Source organism: Dendrobates tinctorius, unplaced genomic scaffold (assembly GCF_039654945.1).
Source record: "Dendrobates tinctorius isolate UK_male_01 unplaced genomic scaffold, ASM3965494v1 ptg000046l, whole genome shotgun sequence".
Taxonomy (NCBI): domain Eukaryota; kingdom Metazoa; phylum Chordata; class Amphibia; order Anura; family Dendrobatidae; genus Dendrobates; species Dendrobates tinctorius.
This window is the reverse complement of record NW_027361714.1, coordinates 46,736,520-46,759,911: the sequence shown is the minus strand read 5'-3', so window position 1 is coordinate 46,759,911 and position 23,392 is coordinate 46,736,520. Positions and strand designations below refer to the sequence as shown.

Genomic DNA, 23,392 nt, shown 5'->3' with positions numbered 1-23,392 from the left:
AAAAATCATTTTTTTCCACAAAAATGATATTTTGCCCCCAATTTTTTATTTTCCTAAGGGTAACAGGAGAAATTGGACCCCAAAAATTGTTTTGCAATTTGACCTGAGTAGGCTGATACCCTACATGTGGGGTAAAACACTGTTTGGGCGCATGGCAGAGCTTGGAAGGGAAGGAGCACCATTTGACTTTTTCAACTCAGAATTGGCTGGAATTGAGATCAGACACCATGTTGCATTTGGAGAGCCCCTGATGTGCCCAAACAGTGGAAACCCCCACTTCTAACTTCAGCCCGAAGCCCAACACACCCCTAACCCTAATCTCAGCCCTAACCCTAACCCTAATGGAAAAATGGAAATAAATACATTTTTTTTATTTTATTATTTTTCCCTAACTAAGGGGGTGATAACAGGGGGTTTGATTTACTATTTATGACGGTTTTTATGTTTGGCAGCTGTCACACGCTAAAAGACGCTTTTTATTGTAAAAATAGTTTTTGCATCACCACATATTGAGAGCTCTAATTTTTCCGTATTTTGACCCACCGAGTCATGTGAAGTCTTATTTTTTGCGGGACGAGTTGACGTTTTTATTGGTACCATTTTCGGGCACGTGACATTTTTTGATCACTTTTTATTCCGATTTTTGGGACGCAGAATGAACAAAAACCAGCGTTTCATGAATTTCTTTTGGGGGGGTGCGTTTACACCGTTCCGCATGTGATAAAATTGATAAAGCGGTTTTATTCTTAGGGTCAGTACGCTTACAGAGATACCTTATTTAGGTCGTTTTTTTATGTTTTGTCGGTTTTATGCAATGAAAACTATTTTATATAAAAAATAATTATTTTTGCATCGCTTTATTCTGCGAGCTATAACTTTTTTATTTTTTCGCTGATGCTGTGTGGCGGCTCGTTTTTTGCGGGACAAGATGACGTTTTCAGCGGTACCATGGATATTTATATGCGTCTTTTTGATCGCGCGTTATTACACTTTTTGTTTGGCGGTATGATAATAAATCATTATTTTTTGCTTCGTTTTTTTTTATTTTTTAAGGGGTTCGCTAAAGGGGTTAACTAATGGGACAGTTTTATAGGGCGGGTCGTTACGGACGCGGCGATACCTAATATGTGTACTTTTATTATTTTGGGTTTTTTTTATTTCTAAAAAATGGATTTATTTGGGGGAATATTTTTTTTTTTTTTTTCTAATTTATTTGGCAATTTTTTTTAATTTATTTTAACACTTTTTTTTATTTTTTTTTTACTTTATTAAATAGTCCCAGGTGGGACATCACTGTCCTGTGACAGATCGCTGATCTGTCACATCACAGATCACTGTGACAGATCAGCAATCTGTCACAGGCACTGCAGAAGGCTTCCTTATGCCTGCGCTTTGCAGGCACTGAGGAAGCCAGCTTCCTGCAGGCCCCCGAATGCCCCCGTCGCCATCTTGGATTCGGGGGCCTGCAGGAAAGGAGCCCCCCGCAGCAGCGCTGCACATTGCGCTGCCGTGGGGGGCTCAGGGATGCAAGGAGGGAGCCCCCTCCCTGCCGATGCTTCCCTTTAATCCCCGGTACACCACGATCATGTTTGATCGTGGTGTGCAAGGGGTTAACGTGTCGGGTGTCAGCTGTGATAATCAGCTGACACCCGGCCGCGATCAGCTGCGCTCACCACGTGGGCGCCGCTGATCGCGGTAGACGTACTATCCCGTCCATGGGCATAGGGTCCCATGGACGGGATAGTACTTCTCATGTCAGGAAGGGGTTAAGTAACATTTCCCACATGTTTACTTTACATCAGCACAATTTTGGAACAACGTTTTTTTTTTTGGGGAAGTTATAAGGGTTAAAAGTTGACCAGCAATGTCTCATTTTTAAAACACCATTTTTTTTTTTTAGGGGCCACATCACATTTGAACTCACTTTGAGGAGTCTATATGATATAAACTACCCAAAAGTGACATTCAAGAAGTTTATTAACCGTTCAGGTGCTTCACAAGAATTTTTTTAATGTTTAAAAAAAAAAAAAAAACATTTAGCTTTTTTTTCATAAAAAATTACTTCAGGTCCATTTTTTTTACTTTACCAAGGGTAACAGGAGAAACTGGACTGCAAAAGTTATTGTGCAATTTGTCCTGAGTAGGCTGATACCTGATATGTGGGGGGGAACCACTGTTTCAGCGCATGGCAAATCTCAGAAGAGAAGGTGTGCCGTTTGACTTTTTCAACGCATAATTGGGTGGAATTGAGATAGGATGCCATGTCACATTTGGAGAGCCCCTGATGTGCCTAAACAAATGACACCATTTTGGAAAATAGACCCCCAAAGGAACTTATCTAGATGTGTGGTGAGAACTTTGAACCCCCATGGGCATCACCTAAGTTTATAACGTACAGCCGTAAAATTAAAAAATCATATTTTTTTCCACAAAAACTGATCTTTTCACCCCCAATTTTTATTTTCCCAAGGGTAACAGGACCCAAAAAGTTATTGTGCAATTTGTCCTGAGTAAGCTGATACCCCAATTGCGGCGATAAACCACTATTTGGGCACATGGCAGAGGTCGGAAGGGAAGCAGCGCCATTTGACTTTTTTGGCTGGACTTGAGATCGGACGCCATGTCGCGTTTGGAGAGCCCCTGATGTGCCTAAACAGTGGAAACCACCCACAAGTGACCCCATTTGGGAAATTGGACCCCCCCAAGGAACTTGTCTAGTTGTGTGGTGAGCCCTTTGAACCCCCAAGTGCTTTGCAGAAGTTTATAACACCGGGGCGTGAAAATTAAAAAAATCATATTTTTTTCCACAAACATGATCTTTTAGTCCCCAATTTTTTATTTTCCCAAGGGTAACAGGAGAAATTTGACCCCAAAAGTTGTTGTCCAATTTGTCCTGAGTACGCTGATACCCCAAATGTGGGAGAAAAGTACTGTATGGGCAAACGGGGCTCGGAAGGAAAGTAGTGACGTTTTGAAATGCAGACTTTGATGGAATGGTCTGCGGCTGTCATGTTGCCTTTGGAGAGCCCCTGATGTGCCTAAACTGTTGAAACCACCCATAAGTGACCCCATTTTGGAAACTGGACCCCCCCCAAGGAACTTATCTAGATGTATGGTGAGCACTTTGCACCCCCAAGTGCTTCACAGAAGTTCATAATGTTGAGCCATAAAAATGAAAAAAATCATTTTTTTTTCCACAAAAATATTTTTGCCCCCCCTTTTTTATTTTCCCCAAGGGTAACAGAAGAAATTGGACCCCTAAAGTTGTTGTGAAATTTGCCTGAGTAGGCTGATACCCCATATGAGGGGTAAACCACTGTTTGGGCGCATGGCAGAGCTCGGAAGGAAAGGAGCACCGTTTGACTTTTTCAACGCAGAATTGGCTGGAATTGAGATCAGATGCCATGTTGCGTTTGGAGAGCCCCTGATGTGCCTAAACAGTGGAAACTTCCCAAGTCTAACTCCAACTTAACCCCAACACACCCCAAACCTTAACCTCAGCCCTAACCCTAATGGGAAAATGGAAATTTCTTAATTTTATTATTTTTCCCTAACTAAGGGGGTGATAAAGGGGGTTTGATATACGATTTGTGGCAGGTTTTTATGTTTTTCAGCTGTCACACGCTAAAAGACGCTTTTTATTGTAAAAAAAGTTTTTGCATCGCCACATTTTGAGAGCTATAATTTTTCCATATTTTGACCCACAGAGTCATGTGAGGTCTTATTTTTATGTGGGACAAGTTGACATTTTTATTGGTACCATTTTCGGTCCCGTGACCATTTTTGACCACTTTTTATTCCGATTTTTTGGGACACAGAATGAACAAAAACCAGCATTTCATGAATTTCTTTGGGGGGGGCATTTACACCGTTCCGTGTGTGGTAAAATTGATAAAGCGGTTTTATTTTTCGGGTATGTATGATTACAGTGATATCTCGTTTATATCTTTTTTTTTTTTTTTTAATGTTTTGGCGCTTTTATACAATAAAAACAATTTTATATAAAAAATAATAATTTTTGCATCGCTTTATTCTGCGAGCTATAACTTTTTTAATTTTTTTTGCTGATTATGCTGTATGGCGGCTCGTTTTTTGCGGGACAAGATGACGTTTTCAGCGGTACCATGGTTATTTATATCCGTCTCTTTGATCGCGCGTTATTGCACTTTTTGTTCGGTGGTATGATGATAAAGCATTGTTTTCCCGTCTCCCATGACGGCACACATGAGAGAGGGGATCCGCCCAGTCAGGACAGGAACCCTACTGAAGATAAAAGGGCGGTACCTCTCCCTCGCTTCAGTTGGGTTTCCTGTCCTGACATGGACCCGTGTGAACTGAAGACAGCAGGTCACACTTACCTGCCCCTCTCCCGTGCCGGCGTAGAAGATCAGACTGGGCTCCTGAGCGCTGGGCGTCGGGATTGAGGAAGCGCCGTCCGCGGGTCCTCCGGGGCCCAGCGTCCGAGCGGGCGCAGGAGCAGCACGGCTGGGGTCCTGGGGCTCTGCCGTGGCTGCCGCGCCGCCCTCTCCCCCTCTGCCGGTCCATAAGAGTTCCCTATTCTGGAACAGTGCAGGAGCGTTGAGGGAGCGGCCGCTTCTGGGTCGCGCTCTGACGTCACGCGCAGGGCACGCTGGGAAAGGGGCGTGCCCGCGTGACGTCGGGAGGCGGCGCCGGCAATCCAAGATGGCGGCGCCCATGGTAATCAACGCCGACCGGTGGAGAGAGATCCCGGCGGCATGGCAGGGGGGGGAGGGGCTGTGGGGGTAACCGGAGGAGGCGGAGAGTGCAGTGGATCCCCCTTACAAGGGGGGGGATGACCACAGAAGACGCACTCATGCCCAAGGCTTCAGGATGGAAGTGGGGCAAGACGAGCAGCGTCAGCAGCAGCGACAGCAGCAGCGTCAGCAGCAAGACCTCTCGCCAGATGCCAGGCCGAGCCGCCAGCATACCAGGAGCAGTCGCTCAAGTGGTGGGAGCGGCAGTCATAAGCGCAACCGGCATGACTCTGGGACGTCCAGGAGAAACGTCACAAGTGCATCTGAGGAGCCTCCGAGATCGGTACCCCTGATTGACAGCGGTGGTGAGTGATCTACGAGAATGTCACCCTTATGGTAACGGGGTTCCATTTTCTCTGATCACTAGGGGGCGAGAAAGGCCAGCAGCAAAACCAAAAATAGAGAATGCGCCCTATGTAAAAACCCGCTGGCAGATCAGTGGCAGAAAGATCTCTGCGCTGACTGTATAAACAGGACTATACAGGAGGAGACCCCTGATTTGGTGACTAGTCTGAAGGAGTTAATACATCAGGAGGTGAAAGGTTCCCTAAAGGCAGCCCTTAAAAAGAAAAGAAACCGTAGAAGGAGCTCCGGTTCAGAAGCCTCGCCAAGGCAGAAGGGGCTGGATAGATCTTAGTCCCCCTCCACCTCCTCTTCCTCTATTCAGTCCTCAGAATCCTCTTCGGACAACGATATAGGCGGCCGTCCATGTTTCCCAACGGAGGACGTGGAAAAGCTGGTGAAAGCCATTAGAGCTACAATGGGCCTTAAAGAGGAAAAAACTCCCAAGTCATTAGAGGATGTAATGTTTGGAGGACTGGAGGAAAAGCGGAAACGTACCTTCCCTGTAAATGATAAAATAAATGGCTAATTGACAGGGAATGGAAAAAGACGGAGCGGTCAGGGGGCTTACCTTCCACATCAAAGAGGAGGTACCCTTTTGACCAGAAGGACTCAGAAACCTGGGAAAAAGTCCCAAAAATTGATGGGGCTGTAGCCAGATCCTCAAAAAAGGTATCCCTACCATTAGAAGATTCTGGCGTGTTGAAAGACCCGCTTGATAAGAAAGCAGATGGGTTTCTGAAGCACATCTGGGAAGCTTCAGCAGGGGGATTGAAGCCAGCAATAGCCGGTACCTGTACCGCTCGTGCCCTCATGGTCTGGCTGCAACAAATAGAGGACCAGATCAAGGATAGAGTTCCTAGAGACGAAATTCTAGCTAATTTGACACTGGTGCACGGAGCAGCGGCTTTCCTGGCAGATTCCTCTGCAGACTCCGCAAGATTGACAGCTAGAGCAGCAAGCCTGTCAAATGCGGCAAGACGAGCCCTGTGGCTTAAAGGGTGTCCCGGAGTTTTACCCTCTAAGCATAAGTTGTGTTCCATTCCATGTGATGGCCAATTCCTCTTCGGGAAAAAACTAGAAGAGATTTTGGAACATGCGGGGGATAGGAAGAAAAGCTTTCCCCGATTTCCGGGAGAACCTAAGAAGCAGCCCTTTCGGAGAAGGAGATTTAACAGGGGTCGTCCCCCGGGAGATAGAAAAAGCTGGGACTTTAAAGAAAAAAGAGGATCGGGCTATATGTTTAAAGGGCCCTCCACTTCCTCCAAAAAATCTCCCCAATGACATTGGGCCGGAGGTAGGGGGAAGACTTTCTCTCTTCCTTTCCGCCTGGGCAAATATCTCCCCCAGTACATGGGTCCTAAATATAATCAGGGACGGTTTAAAAATAAAATTCATCCGTCCGCCCAGGCATACCTTCATAATAACACCCAGAAGGAAAGCCCAAGAGCAACAGCTGGCCCTGGAGACGGAAGTGAAAAAACAAGTCCTACTGGAAGTCCCAGTGCAAGAAGAAGGAAGGGGGTTCTACTCCCCCCCCCCCCCCCCTCTTCTTAATACAAAAACCAGACGGCTCTTGGAGAACCATTGTCAACCTGAGGAGACTCAATCAGTGGATAGACAATTGCTCCTTCAAAATGGAGTCAATCAACACGGCCACAAAGATTCTGTTCCAGCATTGCCTCATGGCAGTGATAGACTTAAAAGATGCCTACTATCACATCCCAATCCATCGGGAGTATCAGAGATATTTGAGAGTAGCGCTCTATATACAGGGGCAGGTGAGACACTACCAATACGCAGCCCTTCCGTTTGGCCTGTCTACAGCCCCCAGAGTATTCACCAAAGTGATGGCCAAAGTAATGTCTTTTCTGCGATCCAGGGACATAGTGATCGTCCCATACTTAGACGACGTTCTGGTAATAGGGAGGTTGGAGGCCCACTGCACACATCAAGTGAAGGAAGTGATAGCAACTCTAGTAGGACTAGGATGAATAGTAAACATCCCCAAGTCAAGGATAACCCCAGTAAAAGAGCAATCCTTCCTAGGGTTGATATTGGACTCCGAGCAACAACGCTGCCTCCTACCAGAGGGCAAAGTGACCAAGATAAGAGGCATAGCTCGCACGGCAATACAAAGGCCAAATATGACACTGAGGAACGCAATGTCCCTTTTAGGCTCACTGACATCATGCATACCTGCAGTAACATGGGCGCAGTACCACTTAAGGCAACTACAGTGGGAGGTTCTGTCAGCACAGAAACAATTAAAAGGGCATTTAAAAGGCAAACTATGTCTCTCAGTGGCTGTAAGAGATTCCCTGCTCTGGTGGACTGTAGAAAAGAATCTAACAGCCGGTGTCCCGTGGCAAAAACCAGTCGAGGACATCATTACGACAGACGCGAGTGCCACAGGATGGGGAGCACACCTGAGATCCCACACAATACAGGGGACCTGGTCCGCACTAGAAAACGATCAGAGTTCAAATGTAAAAGAACTATGGGCAGTGGAAAAAGCCGTGAAACATTTCCTTCCCTTACTTCGGGGGCCGCCACACCCGGGTCATGACGGACAATCAGGCAGTAGTAGCCTACATCAATCATCAGGGGGGAACGAGATCTCGGGGCCTCATGCAAATATCAGATCTACTCTTCCAGCTAGCAGAACAACATCTGTTATCCATCACAGCACTGCATATAAAGGGGGCAGAAAATATACAAGCAGACTTCCTGAGTCGCAGGCATCTAAGACAAGGGGAATGGTCCCTAAACCCCCAAGTCTTCCAACAAATAGTTCAGGCCTGGGGCAAACCAGAAATAGACCTGTTCGCTACCACACAGAACCGGAAGGTCAGGAAGTTCTGCTCACTAAACCCAAGGGAAAACCCCTTCGCAGTAGATGCCCTACAAATACCCTGGAAGTTCATCCTGGCCTATGCATTTCCCCCGATAACAATGATCCCAGTAGTGGTCAGGAAAATCAGGGAGGATCGAGCGAGAATAATTCTTATAGCTCCATTCTGGCCGAGAAGGCCTTGGTTCTCCCTTCTGAGGCTCATGTCAGTGACAGATCCATGGATACTACCGGAGATTCTAGACCTGCTTTCCCAGGGACGAGTGGCCCACTCTCAGGTGAAGGGCTTCCATCTAGCAGCCTGGAATTTGAGAGGGCGCTACTGAGTCGCCAGGGATTCTCTCCAGGGTTAGTCTCCACCCTGTTGAAAAGTAGGAAACCTATAACATCCCAAATCTACGGTAGAACGTGGAAAAAGTTCCTAGACTTCCGGGGGGAACCCTTGGGGGATGTAGCGCCAGTGGGACCTATCCTAGAGTTCTTACAGTTGGGGCTACAACTGGGGTTAGCCACTAATACACTCAAAGTTCAAGTCTCAGCTTTGGGGGCCCTATATAACTGCAACTTAGCAGCCAATAGGTGGGTGTCCCGATTCATAAAGTCCTGTGGCAGGTCAAGGCCGGTCATTATCCCAAAGATACCACCCTGGGACCTCAACCTAGTCTTAGAGGCTTTAACCAAAGACCCCTTTGAACCACTACTAGAGCTGTCACCAAAGCTACTTACACTTAAAACTGTCTTACTGGTAGCCTTAACATCAGCCCGAAGAGTCAGCGACCTTCAAGCTCTGTCTATGTGTTCTCCATATACACAGATATTGGAGGACCGAGTGGTTCTAAGACCAGACCCGGCCTATTTCCCCAAGGTAGTCCAAAAGTTTCACAGGACTCAGGAGATCTCCTTGCCATCGTTCTGTAACAATCCTAGAAACCCTGGGGAGCAAAAGTTCCATACATTAGATGTAAGAAGAGCCATATTACAATATATGTCAGTAACTAGTCAGTGGAGGAAAGATCTGTCCCTTTTTGTAGCCTTTCAGGGTAGTAGAAAAGGGCACGGGGTAGCTAAGAGTACCATTGCCAGATGGATCAGGGAGGCCATTATGTTATCCTACTCCGCAAGTGGCGCTCCGGTTCCAGAAGGCATCAAGGCTCACTCCACCAGAGCCGTGGCTACCTCCTGGGCAGAGAAGGCTGAGGTATCAATTGAACAAATTTGTAAAGCCGCTACTTGGTCCTCACCTTCGACCTTTTGCACTACCGACTTGATCTGTCTTCCTCTACTGACCTAACCTTTGGTAGAAGGGTGCTGCAAGCGGTGGTCCCTCCCTAAGGTATCTTATTCTACAAAAGTCTCTCATGTGTGCCGTCATGGGAGACGGGAAAACACCAAGGTTACTTACCGGTAGCCGGTTTTTCCGGAGCCCATGACGGCACCTGTATATTCCCCCCCTTTTCACTCCTTTGGTGTGCACTATAGTTTGGGTGTTTTTTTAGTTAGATATAATGTGGTGATAGTTTTACCATGTGTACTAACCCGGGGGGCCTCTCATGCTCTGTAAGCCAACTGAAGCGAGGGAGAGGTACCGCACTTTTATCTTCAGTAGGGTTCCTGTCCTGACTGGGCGGATCTCCTCTCTCATGTGTGCCGTCATGGGCTCCGGAAAAACCGGCTACCGGTAAGTAACCTTGGTGTTTTCTCGTTCGCCTTATTGGGGGACACAGAGACCATGGGTGTATGCTGCTGCCACTAGGAGGCTGACACTATGCACAAAAAAAGGTTAGCTCCTCCTCCGCAGTGTACACCCCACCGACCGGCAGGAAGTTCCTCAGTTTAGCTTAGTGTCAGTAGGAGGTGGACACGGGTCTTTTATTAGAACCCTTTTTACCTCGTCGTGCGTCGTTCCTTTACAGGTTTCGGAGGGATACGGAGTGAACAGTCACATCCGTACTCCCACAAAGAGACTATGAGTACGGCGTGTACTGCCACCCCGTATCCTCATAGGTCTCCGCGGCAGGACCAGGAGCCTCGCACAGGTGCGTGCCAGCTATACGGACGGTCCTTGCCCCCCGCCTCCCACCATCTCGCCTACCAGAGCCTGACGGTTGGACGAGGCGTGGATTCCATAAAGACGACAGACAGCGTGGGATTCTCAGGCACCTTTATTGTGGCCCCCGGCCTGGGTGAGTATGCGGTCTAGCGGTCCCCCGGCGTTTTCATCCTAAGGCGGTCGCCAGGGGACCACGGTAGGGCCTGCGCGCCCGCTTCTCCCCACGGTCGCCGCATCCATGAAGGCCCCTTTTCTTTCGGGCCTTGTTCTGCTCCCCCCCCCCCCCCCCCCCCCCCGTTTCTTCTTCATCCCGGCAGGGGTATACAGGGGTCGGGCTGTGGGAAGCAGGGACGTGGCCCGGTGTTGCGGCGCGTCTTCCGCGCCGCCACCCTGCTGACAGGCGGCCGGCGCTATTAATTTAGGCCCCGGCTTCATCTCGGGCCTGCCGCTGCGTCGCGGCCACGCCCCCTGCCCCTTTCTTCTAAGCGGGCTTCTCTCCCGCCCGTCCTAGGCCTTCCCAGCCCCCTTGCCTCACACCAGCCTGCTATTGGACAGCGGGCGGTGCTAAGGGGATCTCTGCGGCGAGCTCCGCCCTTCTCCCTCTGGCAGCGCGCCCTTTCCCTGGTGGTCGCCATCTTCTCAGCCTGCCAGCCGGACCTCATTCCCTGCCGGATTTCGGTCGCTGGGCCTTTTTTTCAGTCGGATTGGCCTGGCCTCATCCTGCAGCCAGATCAGAGAGCGTCGCCCTTGGGGACACCGGACCGTGAGTAGCTCTGCACCTGCAGACTGACACCCTTCTCTGCCTTCTGTCCCCCAACCGTCCGGCACTGCCTCTCTTTTCACTATGTCCATTGCTAAGTCTGATCGTACCCGCTCTGCGTCCAGCCCGACGCCGCTCAGGAGCCATCCATAGCCCCAGGGGCGAGTGAGCCCCCCATGCCGGGTTGGGCCTCCTCTCAATCACAGTCAGTGGCAGACCTCATCAAGGTGTCTCAGTCCCTAGTAGCCGTTCTGGACAAGTTGCCCTTGGGAGCTTCGGCGGGACCCAGCACGTCTCAGGACGTCCCATCTGAGCCAGCCAGCGGCAGTCGCAAGAGGCCCAGGCAGGACCTCCAGGCGGAGTCCTCCCCTCGTCCTACCTCACCCCATGGTCCCCAGCAGTCTCCCTCTCGGGCCTCCTCCCCCGAGTCAGGCGAAGCGCTTTCGGAATCGGAAGGGGTCTTAGAGCTGGATTCGGACCAGGATGCGAACATGAAGGTTACGGTGCAAAACCTCATTGCCGCGATTCACCATACCTTTGACATCGCTGACGCCCCTGCGAAATCCTCAGATCAGGAGGTTTCGTCCAGACGGACGGAAACACCATCCAGGGTGTTTCCCTTCCATTCTGAGTTTGGAAAGATTTTTACAAAGCAGAGAGAAGATCCGACCAGACGCTTTCAAAGAGGAAAGCGTCTCGGCGTGCTGTACCCGTTTGCTAAAGAGCTCACGGACAACTGGGCCGCTTCTCCCTCGGTGGACCCTCCCGTGTCCAGACTTTCTAATAATACGGTCCTTCCGCTGTCAGGTGTGGCGTCGCTAAAAGATTCTAATGATAGGATCATAGAATCTCTAGCAAAATCTGCCTTCGAAGCGGCATCAACAGCGGTATGTCCAGTCTTTGTTTCTTCTTGGGCAGCAAAGGCCATATCCACTTGGGCAGATGACCTTCGGCAGGGCATTCTGGATAAGGCACGACCAGAGCATTTGGCCGATCTCGCCAATCAGATTTCCCATGCGGGGGATTATCTGCTTTCTGCCTCCTTGGATGCCGCATCTTGCGCAGTTCAGGCGTCAAGTAACATCGTGGCAATCCGACGTACAATTTGGCTCAAGGCCTGGCAGGCGGACTTGTCCTCTAAAAAGTCTCTGACCAATCTGCCTTTTCAGGGAGTGCGTCTCTTCGGATCACAATTGGATCAGATTATTAAGGACGCTACCGGAGGTACGAGTTCTCTTCTCCCCTCCAAGCCTCGCAGACCTCCTCCAAGGCGTCAGTTTCGTCCCTGTTGGACTTTCCGCCGTTTCAATACGGCGGAAAACCCTTCCAACCAGCAAAGGCCACAGGCACGTCAGGAAAGAAAGAAGGTTTCCTTCAGGCCCACTCCGTCCTGGCGGTCCCACTCTTCCCAGGGAAGACCGTCCAGATCTAGATCTGGACGGTCTACGTCCGCATGACTACCATCGGTCTCCCGTGGGTCCCTTCCAATTGGGAGGTCGACTTCTCTTCTTCAGTGACGTCTGGCTCGCCTCAGTAGAGGATGCTTGGGTCAGAGAGGTTGTATCAACAGGATACAAAATAGAGTTCATTTCTCTTCCACGGGATCGTTTCTTACAATCCCGTCCGCCGAGGGATCCGGCCTTGGTCCCGGGGTTCGGTTCGGCCATCGCCTCTCTTCTCAGTTCCGGGGTGATTGTGCCCGTTCCCGAATCGGAACACTTCACAGGGTTTTATTCAAACCTGTTTGTGGTGCCGAAAAAGGACGGGACAGTTCGACCCATCTTGGATCTCAAGTTACTCAACAAGAGAGTTCGCCTTCGCCACTCCGGATGGAGTCCGTTCGCTCGGTAATTGCTTCCATGGAGGAGCAGGAATTCATGGGTTCCATAGACATCCAAGATGCCTATCTACATGTGCCCATATTTCCCGGACATCAGAAGTTCCTGCGGTTTGCGATTCTTCACGAACATTACCAGTTCGTCGCGCTTCCTTTCGGGCTCGCCACCGCTCCCAGAGTCTTCACGAAAATTATGGCGGCGTTGATGGCCTTGTTGAGGATCAGAGGTCTCGTTCTTTTTCCGTACCTCGATGATATCCTGATCAAGGCCCCCTCCTTTCAACAGGCCCGCCTAAGTGTGGCGATCGTTCTAGACACCCTGTCCAGTTTTGGGTGGATCGTCAACCGGGAAAAGTCCTGTCTGGTCCCTACTCAACGCCTTGTGTTTCTGGGCCTTCTGTTCGACACTCGTCGGTCAAGGGTATTTCTCCCACAAGACAAGATTCTTTCCCTGCAGCAGGGCGTGCGATCATTACAGATCACACGATTTCCATCCCTCAGGTCAGCCATGAGGGTCCTGGGGAAGATGGTGGCGGCGATAGAGGCAGTTCCCTTTGCCCAATTTCACGCCAGGCCACTCCAGCAGGCCATTTTGTCCAGGTGGAACAGGTCGGCTCTGTCTCTGGATCGTCCGGTTCGCCTTTCCTGCCGGATCAGGCGGTCTCTCAACTGGTGGTTGACGTCTCCCCTCATTCTCTTGGGGCGGTCTTTTCCCGTTCACTGGCAGATTGTCACTACGGACGCCAGCCTCATCGGCTGGGGTGCAGTGTTCCGCAATCACACTGTTCAGGGTCGATGGTCGACTCAGGAATCAGCTCTGCAGATCAATGTCCTAGAGATACGGGCGATCCATCTAGCTCTCATCCACTGGGAAAGGCGCCTCAAGGGCCTGCCTGTCAGGATTCAGACAGACAATGCCACAGCGGTGGCGTATATCAACCGCCAAGGGGGGACATGGAGTGTCTCAGCCCTGGCGGAAGTGTCCAGAATTCTTCAATGGGCAGAGACCTTTGTTCCAACGATTTCCGCGGTTCACATTCCCGGCGTGGACAACTGGGCCGCCGATTTCCTCAGCCGCGAGGGTCTCGCGGCAGGGTAATGGTCCCTACATCCGGAGGTGTTTCATCTGCTCTGCCGTCAGTGGGGAACCCCGGATGTAGACCTCATGGCATCTCGCCTCAACAGGAAAGTCCCACAATTCGTGTCCAGGTCTCGGGACCCTCTGGCAGTGGGCGCCGACGCTCTGGCCGTCCCTTGGTCACAGTTCGTGCTCCCCTACCTGTTCCCTCCTCTGCCTCTTCTTCCCAAGTTGTTGAAGAAAATCAAAGCAGAGGGGATTCCAGTCATCCGAATTGGCCCAGAAGGTCTTGATTCGCAGACATTGTCAACCTTCTCGCAGACGCCCCCTGGAAGCTTCCCGACGGGCAGATCTGCTGTCTCAAGGCCCGATTTGCCACCCCAATTCTCGGTCGCTCAATTTAACGGCGTGGCTGTTGAGACCGAGGTTTTGAGACGGGCAGGATTCTCTGATCGGGTAATTCATACCATGATCCGCGCCAGAAAGCCGCCTTCTTCGAAGATCTATTACCGTACTTGGAAAGCCTATTTCTCCTGGTGTGAGGCCAATGACATCGCGCCCTTGGTTTTTTCGCTCCCTTCTATTCTGGCGTTTCTTCAGGCAGGGCTGGATGCGGGGCTTGCACTCAGTTCCTTGAAGGGTCAAGTTTCGGCACTGTCCATTTTATTTCAGAAAACGCTGGCCTCCCGGCCCCAGGTCAAAACCTTCCTCCAGGGTGTGGCTCACACGGTTCCTCCGTACCGAGCTCCCGTGGATCCTTGGGATCTTAATTTGGTTCTTCAGGTTCTGCAGGGTCCTCCTTTTGAACCTCTCAGGGACGTTTCCCTTTCCCTCCTTTCTTGGAAAGTGGCCTTTCTGGTGGCCATTACCTCCATCCGGCGCGTGTCGGAATTAGCGGTACTTTCTTGCTGCTCTCCTTTTTTGGTCCTTCATCAGGACAAGGTAGTTCGGCGGCCTCCGCCCTCTTTTCTTCCGAAGGTGGTATCTTCGTTTCACCTCAATGAGGACATTGTTCTGCCATCCTTCTGCCCGAGCCCAGCTCACCCTCGGGAGCGGTCTTTAGACAAGCTGGACCTAGTCAGGGCATTGAGAGTCTATCTAGCCCGGACGACTTCCTTGCGGAAGTCAGACTCTCTGTTCATCACCCAGCCTCAAAGGCCACTATTGCGCGCTGGATCAGATCGGCAATTTTGGAGGCATACCGGGTCAAGCATCGAGTGGCCCCTCCAGGGATCAGAGCGCACTCTACCCGGGCGGTGGGTGCCTCCTGGGCGGTGCGCCACAGAGCTTCCGCGCTGCAGCTTTGCAATGCTGCAACGTGGTCATCGGTTCACACCTTTGTGAAATTCTACAGGGTCCACACCTACGCTTCGGCGGACGCCAGCCTCGGTAGAAGGATTCTGCAGGCTGCGGTGGCGAGTCCACTGGCCTGATGGAAGTTTGTTTCCCACCCCAGGGACTGCTTTGGGACGTCCCATGGTGTCCCCCAATAAGGCGAACGAGAAAACAGGATTTTTTGGGTTGCTTACCGTAAAATCTGTTTCTCGGAGCCTTCATTGGGGGACACAGCACCCTCCCATGTTCTACAACTCCTTTTCTTATGTTTGTCGGTTTGTTACAGTTGAGTTGTTTGTTCTGCTTTCAATCTATTCTGTTACTTCTCCTACTGCTTTCTCACTAACTGAGGAACTTCCTGCCGGTCGGTGGGGTGTACACTGCGGAGGAGGAGCTAACCTTTTTTTGTGCATAGTGTCAGCCTCCTAGTGGCAGCAGCATACACCCATGGTCTCTGTGTCCCCCAATGAAGGCTCCGAGAAACAGATTTTACGGTAAGCAACCCAAAAAATCCTGTTTTTTGCCTTGTTCTTTTTTCATTGAAGGGGTTCACTAAAGGGGTTAACTATTGGGACAGTTTTATAGGGTGGGTCGTTACGGACACGGCGATACTAATTATGTGTATTTTTATTGTTTTGTTTTTTTTAATTTACAAAAAAAGAATTTATTAGGGATTTTTTTTTATTTAGGAATTTTTTATAAATTATTATTTATTTTTTTTTACACTTTATTACTTTGTCCCAGTGTGGGACATTACTATATAGTGTCAGATCGCTGATTTGACACTTTTGCAGAGCACTGTTAGATCACCGATCTGACAGTCAGTATAGCAGGCTTTCTCAGCACCTGCTCTCAGCAGGCACTGTGGAAGCCGCCTCCCTGCAGGACCCCGAAGTCCCCTGCGGGCATATTGGATCCGGGGGCCTGCAGGGAGGAGACCCTCAGTGCAGTGTACTGCTCCGAGGGTCTCAGGGAAGCATGCAAGGAGCCCCCTCCCTGCGCGATTCTTCCCTGTACTTCCCGGTACACTGCGATCATGTTTGATCGCAGTGTGCCGGGGGCCAGCTGTGATGATAACTGACACCCGGTCGCGATCAGCGGTGCTCACCCCACTATTCCGTCCTTGGGACTTGGTCTCAGGTCACATAGACGGAATAGTACATTCAGTGTAGGTAATGGGTTAAGTACCCTTAACTACCACCGTTAAAAGGCGTATTGGCAGTCTTTAAGGGGTTAATGCCAGAAAAAGTGTTTACCTTTGTGGCCAAAAAGTTCAGTTTTGATCTCATCTGACCACTGCACCTTCTGCCATACATTTTGAGAGTTTCCTACATGTCTTTAGGCAAACTAAAAATGAGCCTTAACAATTTTTATTTGTCTAAGTAAAGGCTTTTTTTCTGCCCACTCTTCCATGTAGGCCACCTGTATGGAGTGTACGGCTTATTGTGGTTATAGAGACAGATACTCCAGTCTCTGATTGGGAGCTCTGAAGATTCTTCAGTGTTACCTTTTTTTGTGGTACCATGCTCTTTCCATTTGATGATCAAGGATTTGATGGTGCTTTGGGGATCATCAGAGATTGGGATATTTTTTATAACCCAACCTTGACTTGCACTTGTCAACAACTTTGTCCCTGATTTGTTTGGAGATCTCCTTGGTCCTCATGATGGTGTTTGGTTAGTGGTTCCTCTTGCTTAATGGTGTTGCAACCTCTTTGGCCTTTCAGAAAAGGTGTGTATATGCTGACATACCATGTGACACTTAGGTTGCAAACAGGGGGGACTTTCTTTCACTAAGCCTATGACTTATGAAGGTAATTTCTTGCACCAGAAAGTATTTTAGGGACTTCATTGCAAAAGGGATGAATCGTATGCATATGCCACTTTTTAGTTATTTGATCTCATAAATTTAATTTATGCCTATATTTTTTCACTTCACCAATTTAGACTATTTAGTGCTGATGCATCACACAAATCGAATTACAAAAATATTTAGACACAGATTGTAATGTCCAAAATCGTTAAAAAGCCAAGGGGGTGAATACTTTTGCAAGTCATTGTTAAACAGTATCAACTGACTCTCGTTTCTCATTAAGTGTGCAATGTAAACAATCTAAATGCTCTGCTACTTTTGTGGGGTGAAATAATCTTTTTCTTTGCTTAAAAGATTATCGTTTTCAGCAGCACATCCTGTGTAAGCAGTGAATGTGCAACTGAGAACAATGGCAGCTTATTCATACGGAATTATTTATTAGATTGGCAGCCGTTTAGAGCTGCAATTTGGGTGAGGTAAGCCCTATATTGTTTATAACTTTTTCTGCCACCCAAGATGAAGTTGTGCAGCACAGTAAGTGAAGATCCAAGTTGATGTCCTAGCATTGTATATTGTGGGTGGATTAGAACAATAGGAAAAAGTAGGCTTATTTGAAATAAATACATGCTGGTTTTTAACATAGGGCCAGAGGTATCGTGTTACTGACAGAACCCAGTGCAGTTAATCCAGCAGTGTGCCCAGCCGGTCCATCCTGTTTTCCAACAAAATCCAATAAGTGTATTTTTTTTGTTTACGCTTTAGGCAGCATTAGCAATACAAAAGATGAGAACTGAAAAATGGTTATACAATTATAAACAAAATTGCAATGTATAAGAATTCCATTAGCAACTGAGGATAGAGTGTGGGCAATCCTTAGCAATTGGGGATTTTATTAATGAAAGATAAGCAGTTTAGGGAAGCCACTTAGTAAATAGTGGGAAAAAAAAGTAGAGGCATAAGGTAGAAGAGGGCGGGCGGTCATGTGATAAGAAGGCGAGTATCTACTAGCCATTGCCGACCAATTAAAGGAATATAGGAGGGGAGCTTCTGCCCAGGCAAAAAAGGAAAAGGCCTAGGCAGACAGATGACTTTGTGATCCAATCTGCCCATATATATTGCAGTTGTTTGTCTTTTTGTTTCTGGAGGATAAAGGTGAGTTTTAGATTCACCATAGATCAAGAAAGGCATCTCTTAAATTCTGCAGATGGTGGAGACTACTTTTCCAACCATGAGCAATTGTTTTTTTAACCGCTATGAAGCTGTAGGAGATGAAGGCTTGACTGTGGCTAAGTATATGGATCATTAATTTGTTCGGGTCTCCCAGGGGCCTTTGGAAACATTGTGTCCTGTTAGGGTAGATCGAGTAGGGTCTAATAAAGAATATTGTGCATTTCTGACTTGTCGTCTTTGTTCAAAAGTTGTACGTGTTAGGGTACGTGCAGGGTACATGTTAGTATTCTTGAAACACAGGAAGTAGTATTACCCCATCTGTAGAAAGGAGTTGAAAAAACCTCAGTCACACCTGCCAAGATCAGTGCTAAAAACGTTGAAATCGTTGAGTCCTGGAAGATAAAGTGGATCATTTGTCTACCTTTTAAGGCCTTGGACCAAAAGTATTAAGGTCAAACGACCTTCCTAACAATAAACATGCATGGCCTATCCTTAGAATAGACATAAATGTGTTATTGGTGAGAGTATAATACCTTGGACCCCCAGAGCAGCAATAAAGGCAGTGTCTAATACAGATATTAATAATTAATAATTAAAATCAAAATATTAATGGTTATATGGTTTGTTACCCATTTATAAGACTCTACTTACACTTACATGAGAAGCCATAGTGCTCTACAGGATCTGTCGTGCATTGTTGACTTACAATGAGATCCATCATGTTAACAACTAGAATAGCGCTGAATACAGCTCTATTCCTCCAATCCAGTATGATGAAATTAGCAAAAGAAGCTCAAAAATGAATGTCCAATAGAAATGAGTTAAAAGCTTTAATCACAGCAATTGTACGCGATACATGAATGAGGTCAAAATGATATTTACAAATCTTTTCTGTATTTTAGGGTGATAATGTCTTGATAAACACATATAGTGGGGTGTTGAAAATTTCTGATTTTGGTACATCTAAAAGACTTGCGGGCATCAATCCAAATACAGAAACATTCACTGGTAAGACTATTGTGCATTATCTGTTAAAATATATCACTTATTATCACACCTGCCATTACTGCTGTCTGTGTGTTTCGTTAGTATTTTACCTCAGTATTTGTATGCCAAAAACAGGAGTGGATGATAAATACAGAAGTGGTGACATGCTTCTGTTATACTTTTCCTCTGATTGTTCCACTTCTTGTTTTGCCTTACAAATCCTAATTTAAAATTGTGATCAAATACTGAACGTGTGAACATGGGTTTAAACTGGACACCCGAGAACAGAGCATGCTTTTTTTCCCACCCCGTCATTGTCTATTGGACTGCTGGAAAAAGCTTAGCACAGGCTATGCATATGTCCATGTTTTCACATGGACCATGTGTCCGTGTGAACCACACGTGTATCCATGTGACCCACACATAGACCTGTCCGTCTTTTCCCCAGCAGCATGAATGACCATACGTACTGCACAGGATGACAAAGTGTGACACAGACTGGAATAGAATGCAGGATAGAAATGACAGATAAAGTGCAGGGGGCGGACACTGACAGCCTGGGGCCCCTGTGCAAGAAATGTGTGTGGGCCCCCCCTCCTCCGCTGCCATTTTCCCCTGTAGGCAGCGGAGCTGCAGGCATCCCTCCCAGAGGGCAATCTGGCCAGGGGCCGCCACCCCCCCCCCCCCCCCACACACACACACCCCTCGTAGCCTCGGGCCCAGATAAACAGGCCAGATTGCCCTCAGTGTTGGCTCCCTTGCAGGAGCCCCCCTCCACCTCCGGGCCCCAGTGCAGCCACACCGACTGCACATGAGGTATGTCCGCCCCTGTTAAGGTGTGCAAAGATAGATACCATATATACTCGAGTATTAGCCGAGGCACATAATTTTGTCATGGAAAACTTGGTAAGCGTATTGACTCGAGTATAAGCCGGGTATGCATTGTCCCCTCGTCCCTGTCCTGGTATGCATGGCTCCCTCATGGTATGCAAGGCTCCCCGGACCCTGTCCTGCTATGCATGGCTCCTCAGTCCCTGTTCTGCTATGCATGGCTCCCCCATCTGAAATCTCATCTCTCGAGAGCTGGGTCCCGAGATCCCATCTGCCCAAGCGCCGGCGGCCATTTTTTACTGGAACCACCGGACACACAAGGGAACCGTGGAAATGTCAGGGCTCTGGCCTGTCGCACAATGTCGGCAAAGCGCCGGGCACACACGCAGCACCGCTGGGCACCGGAGACACCAGCAGCAAGGGCCAGCAACCGCTGGACACCCGGAGAGACCCGGCAGCAGCACAAGACCCCCGCAGCAATGGCACACATCGGAGCCCACCCGTCATCCCTGAATGCAGCCTGCAGCATCACACCACTCCTGCCTCCTCCTGCAGTGAGCCTGGGACCTCGCTACACCGCAGCCAACCAACCCTAGTAAGCAATAAGGTGCAAGGATTATAAGAAGCACCATCATTTTATTAAAAAATATTTTTTTATTTTTCTCAAAATTTGTGGTGCGTCTTATAATCCGGAGCATCTTATAAAGCGAAAAATACGGTATGTATCTCATGGATAGCTATCTGTCTACCCCATATGTATTTATCATCTATTTATCCCCTATCTATATTTTTGCAAATCTTTAACACCTAAATATCTGTAATTTCTATTCTGCATTTTATTGATGTGGATGTACACACAGATGGCACACGAATGACATACACTGACACGGATAACAACAGTACTGTTTTTCCAGTACATGAATCATCAGGATGTGTGAAGGGGGTCTTATGCAGTGTGGTTCTGAAGCCCCGTGCTTGGGATTGTTGTAGGTCTGTGGTGTTGGCGGCACAAGCCAGTCTCATCTTTACGCTATCCCCCTTGTTTTTAACCTGCACATGGGCTGGCTGCCCACTATGTCTTCTTTGGTGCAGTCCCGCTCTGGTCCGCTGCACACAGTGTGCGCCAAAGAGATGACATATATTGCCGCTGCTCAAAACATCTTGCTAGTGAAGGGACAGTGCATGCACAGATTAAGAACAAGGAAATAACCTTGATTTGTGACTGGCCATGTGCTGCAGGCTCCCTTTCTTGGGAGACCAAGGGTTTATTTTTTTTACAGACCACAGCAATTTTTGTGCGGTTGCGATATTTAAAATAGACACATCACTTGATGGATCAGTGAACTGTCATTCAAACAGGAGGATGAATAAGGGACCAGAGCACCAAGAAAAAACCCTGACCACAACCCCTCCCCCACAATGCACGAAGATATTGTTAAATCAAAACATTACACAAAAACCCAAATGGGTTTCTTCACCCCAGATATCATTATAATCGGTATCCCAGCGCTAATATAGCTATATGTGTACTTTACTTTGCAAAATCCTGCTGACAGGTTCTCTTTAAACAGTATGGTAAAAAAACATTGATCAGTTAGTGTTGGGGCTTCCAGATCCTCCAACTTCTCTAAAGTAACATTTGGTACATTAAAAGGAAGCTCCCATCAGAAAGCAACCCTTTCTGGGAGAGTTTATAGCAGACTTCATACTCTCAGAGGTAGGATTACAATGGCAATTAACATCTCTCTACACAGCTGGTAATGCAGGAACCACCAATTATATTGGTTGATGTCAGAGCTGACCCTGCTCCCCTCTCTTCACGTTGACCTTTGCACAGTCTCATTAGATACTTTAATACAATAAATTGCGTCAGCGACTGACCATTGTAGCTATATACATGTGGTGTTCTCCAAAACAAAACAAAAAGCCCCAGTGGTCAGTGTGAAAATTTCAAGATTTCTAGTATTTTTAATACAGATTGTGTTATAGGGTAAAAATAAATTGCCAACAATATTAAGATAGAAATAAATTTAACACAAAAAACATGCTTTAAATACCTTGTTATTTTCTGATGACAGCTTCTCTTTAAGACCAGTAATAATCTACAACAAAGCTCTAGTAGCAGCAGTAACCACATGGTGGTTGCCAGCCTGAGTGACACTGGACATTCATTAAGCACCTATTCTACCGTTGCGGAAAAAAACATGTTAATCTAAAATAATCTCTGAGAATAAAACATATTGGCAATCATAACGGGTGTAAATTCCTAAAAGATGTGGGTCCCTCACATTTCACTTCCCTCCCTATACTGCTATATACAAAAAACTTGCAATTGTATCTTAGCAAGTGTCTCATTTTCTGTACTGGGTACCAGGCTGCAGGACAAAACCGTTCTTTTGTATTCCACAAATGTTAGATGCCTTTCATCATTATATTTCTGTTTCTTCAAAAACAGCAAGAACTCATTCTCGGCACTGATTAATTTCTAAAGTTCCTAAGTACGGTACTTGTAAATAGGTTTATTCTCCTATTCATAGTAAATAGAATCATTGTTTTTGGTGCAGAGGTTTCATATTCAATTTACCTCGTATAAATGAATCAATCTTACTTTCCAGGCACTCTTCAGTACATGGCTCCAGAAATAATAGATCAAGGACCAAGGGGATATGGGAAGCCTGCAGACATTTGGTCCTTAGGCTGCACAGTAATAGAAATGGCTACAGGGAAGCCTCCTTTTTATGAGCTAGGGGAACCACAAGCTGCCATGTTTAAAGTAAGTGCAATGTGCATTTCTAACTATATACAAATGTGAAAAATGCCCTAAATATATTTTTAGAATAAACCTGTTAAGCAAAAAAATTAAATGCCTTATTTTATTAATATTAACTTTATTTGTATTTTGGCCAATTTGAGGTTTATCCATGGATGTCTTTATAATGTTTGCCATGACAACATGCCTAGATCCAGGCGAATTCATTTTTACTGTAATTGAGTTACTTCTGTTTTATTTTGGTACCAGGAATGAATAAATATGTGGTCTAAACTAAATATATTTATGTACAAGGTGTATCTGTAATTGGCATATCCATTGCAATCATAATAAAAAGTTCAAACTACAAGGGAACCTGTCAGCACAAAATGACATTCAAGTCAAGCACAGACGCTTGGTGCACCCTTGGTGTGGTCAAGCAGTCCAGTGCTTCTTCCCACCTACTTGTTTTCCATCCATCTCTTCTCCGTTATGATTTCTGTAAAGCCAGATCTGTCCATCAAGGAAGAGGAGGAAGGAGATTATTATTATTATGCATTTATATAGCGCCATTTATTCCATGGCGCTTTACATGTGAAAAGGGGAGATGGACGCAAAACCAGTAGATGGAAAGGTTAACTGAACTGTTTGGCCACGCAGAGGATGCACTGAGTGTCTGTGCTTGAATTTGTCATTTTGTTCTGACAGGCTTCTTTTTACACTGTTATAATTAATTTAAACAAAAAACCTATATTAAGGATCCCTTAATATTGAATGGCATATTATATGTGATGCAATCTGACTGTTAAATT

At 47.4% G+C, this 23,392-nt stretch overlaps 1 protein-coding gene across 2 annotated transcripts in view; it reads left to right on the top strand.

Annotated features, from left to right (window-relative positions):
• Positions 1 to 23,392, top strand: part of MAP3K5 (mitogen-activated protein kinase kinase kinase 5) — a 339,184-nt gene that overhangs the window by 250,733 nt on the left and 65,059 nt on the right. For both annotated transcript variants that reach the window (XM_073575888.1, XM_073575887.1), the window contains exons 18-19: positions 18,916 to 19,021; positions 22,447 to 22,604. In XM_073575888.1, coding sequence (XP_073431989.1) covers positions 18,916 to 19,021; positions 22,447 to 22,604 — 264 coding nt within the window. The remainder of the gene's footprint in view (positions 1 to 18,915; positions 19,022 to 22,446; positions 22,605 to 23,392) is intronic.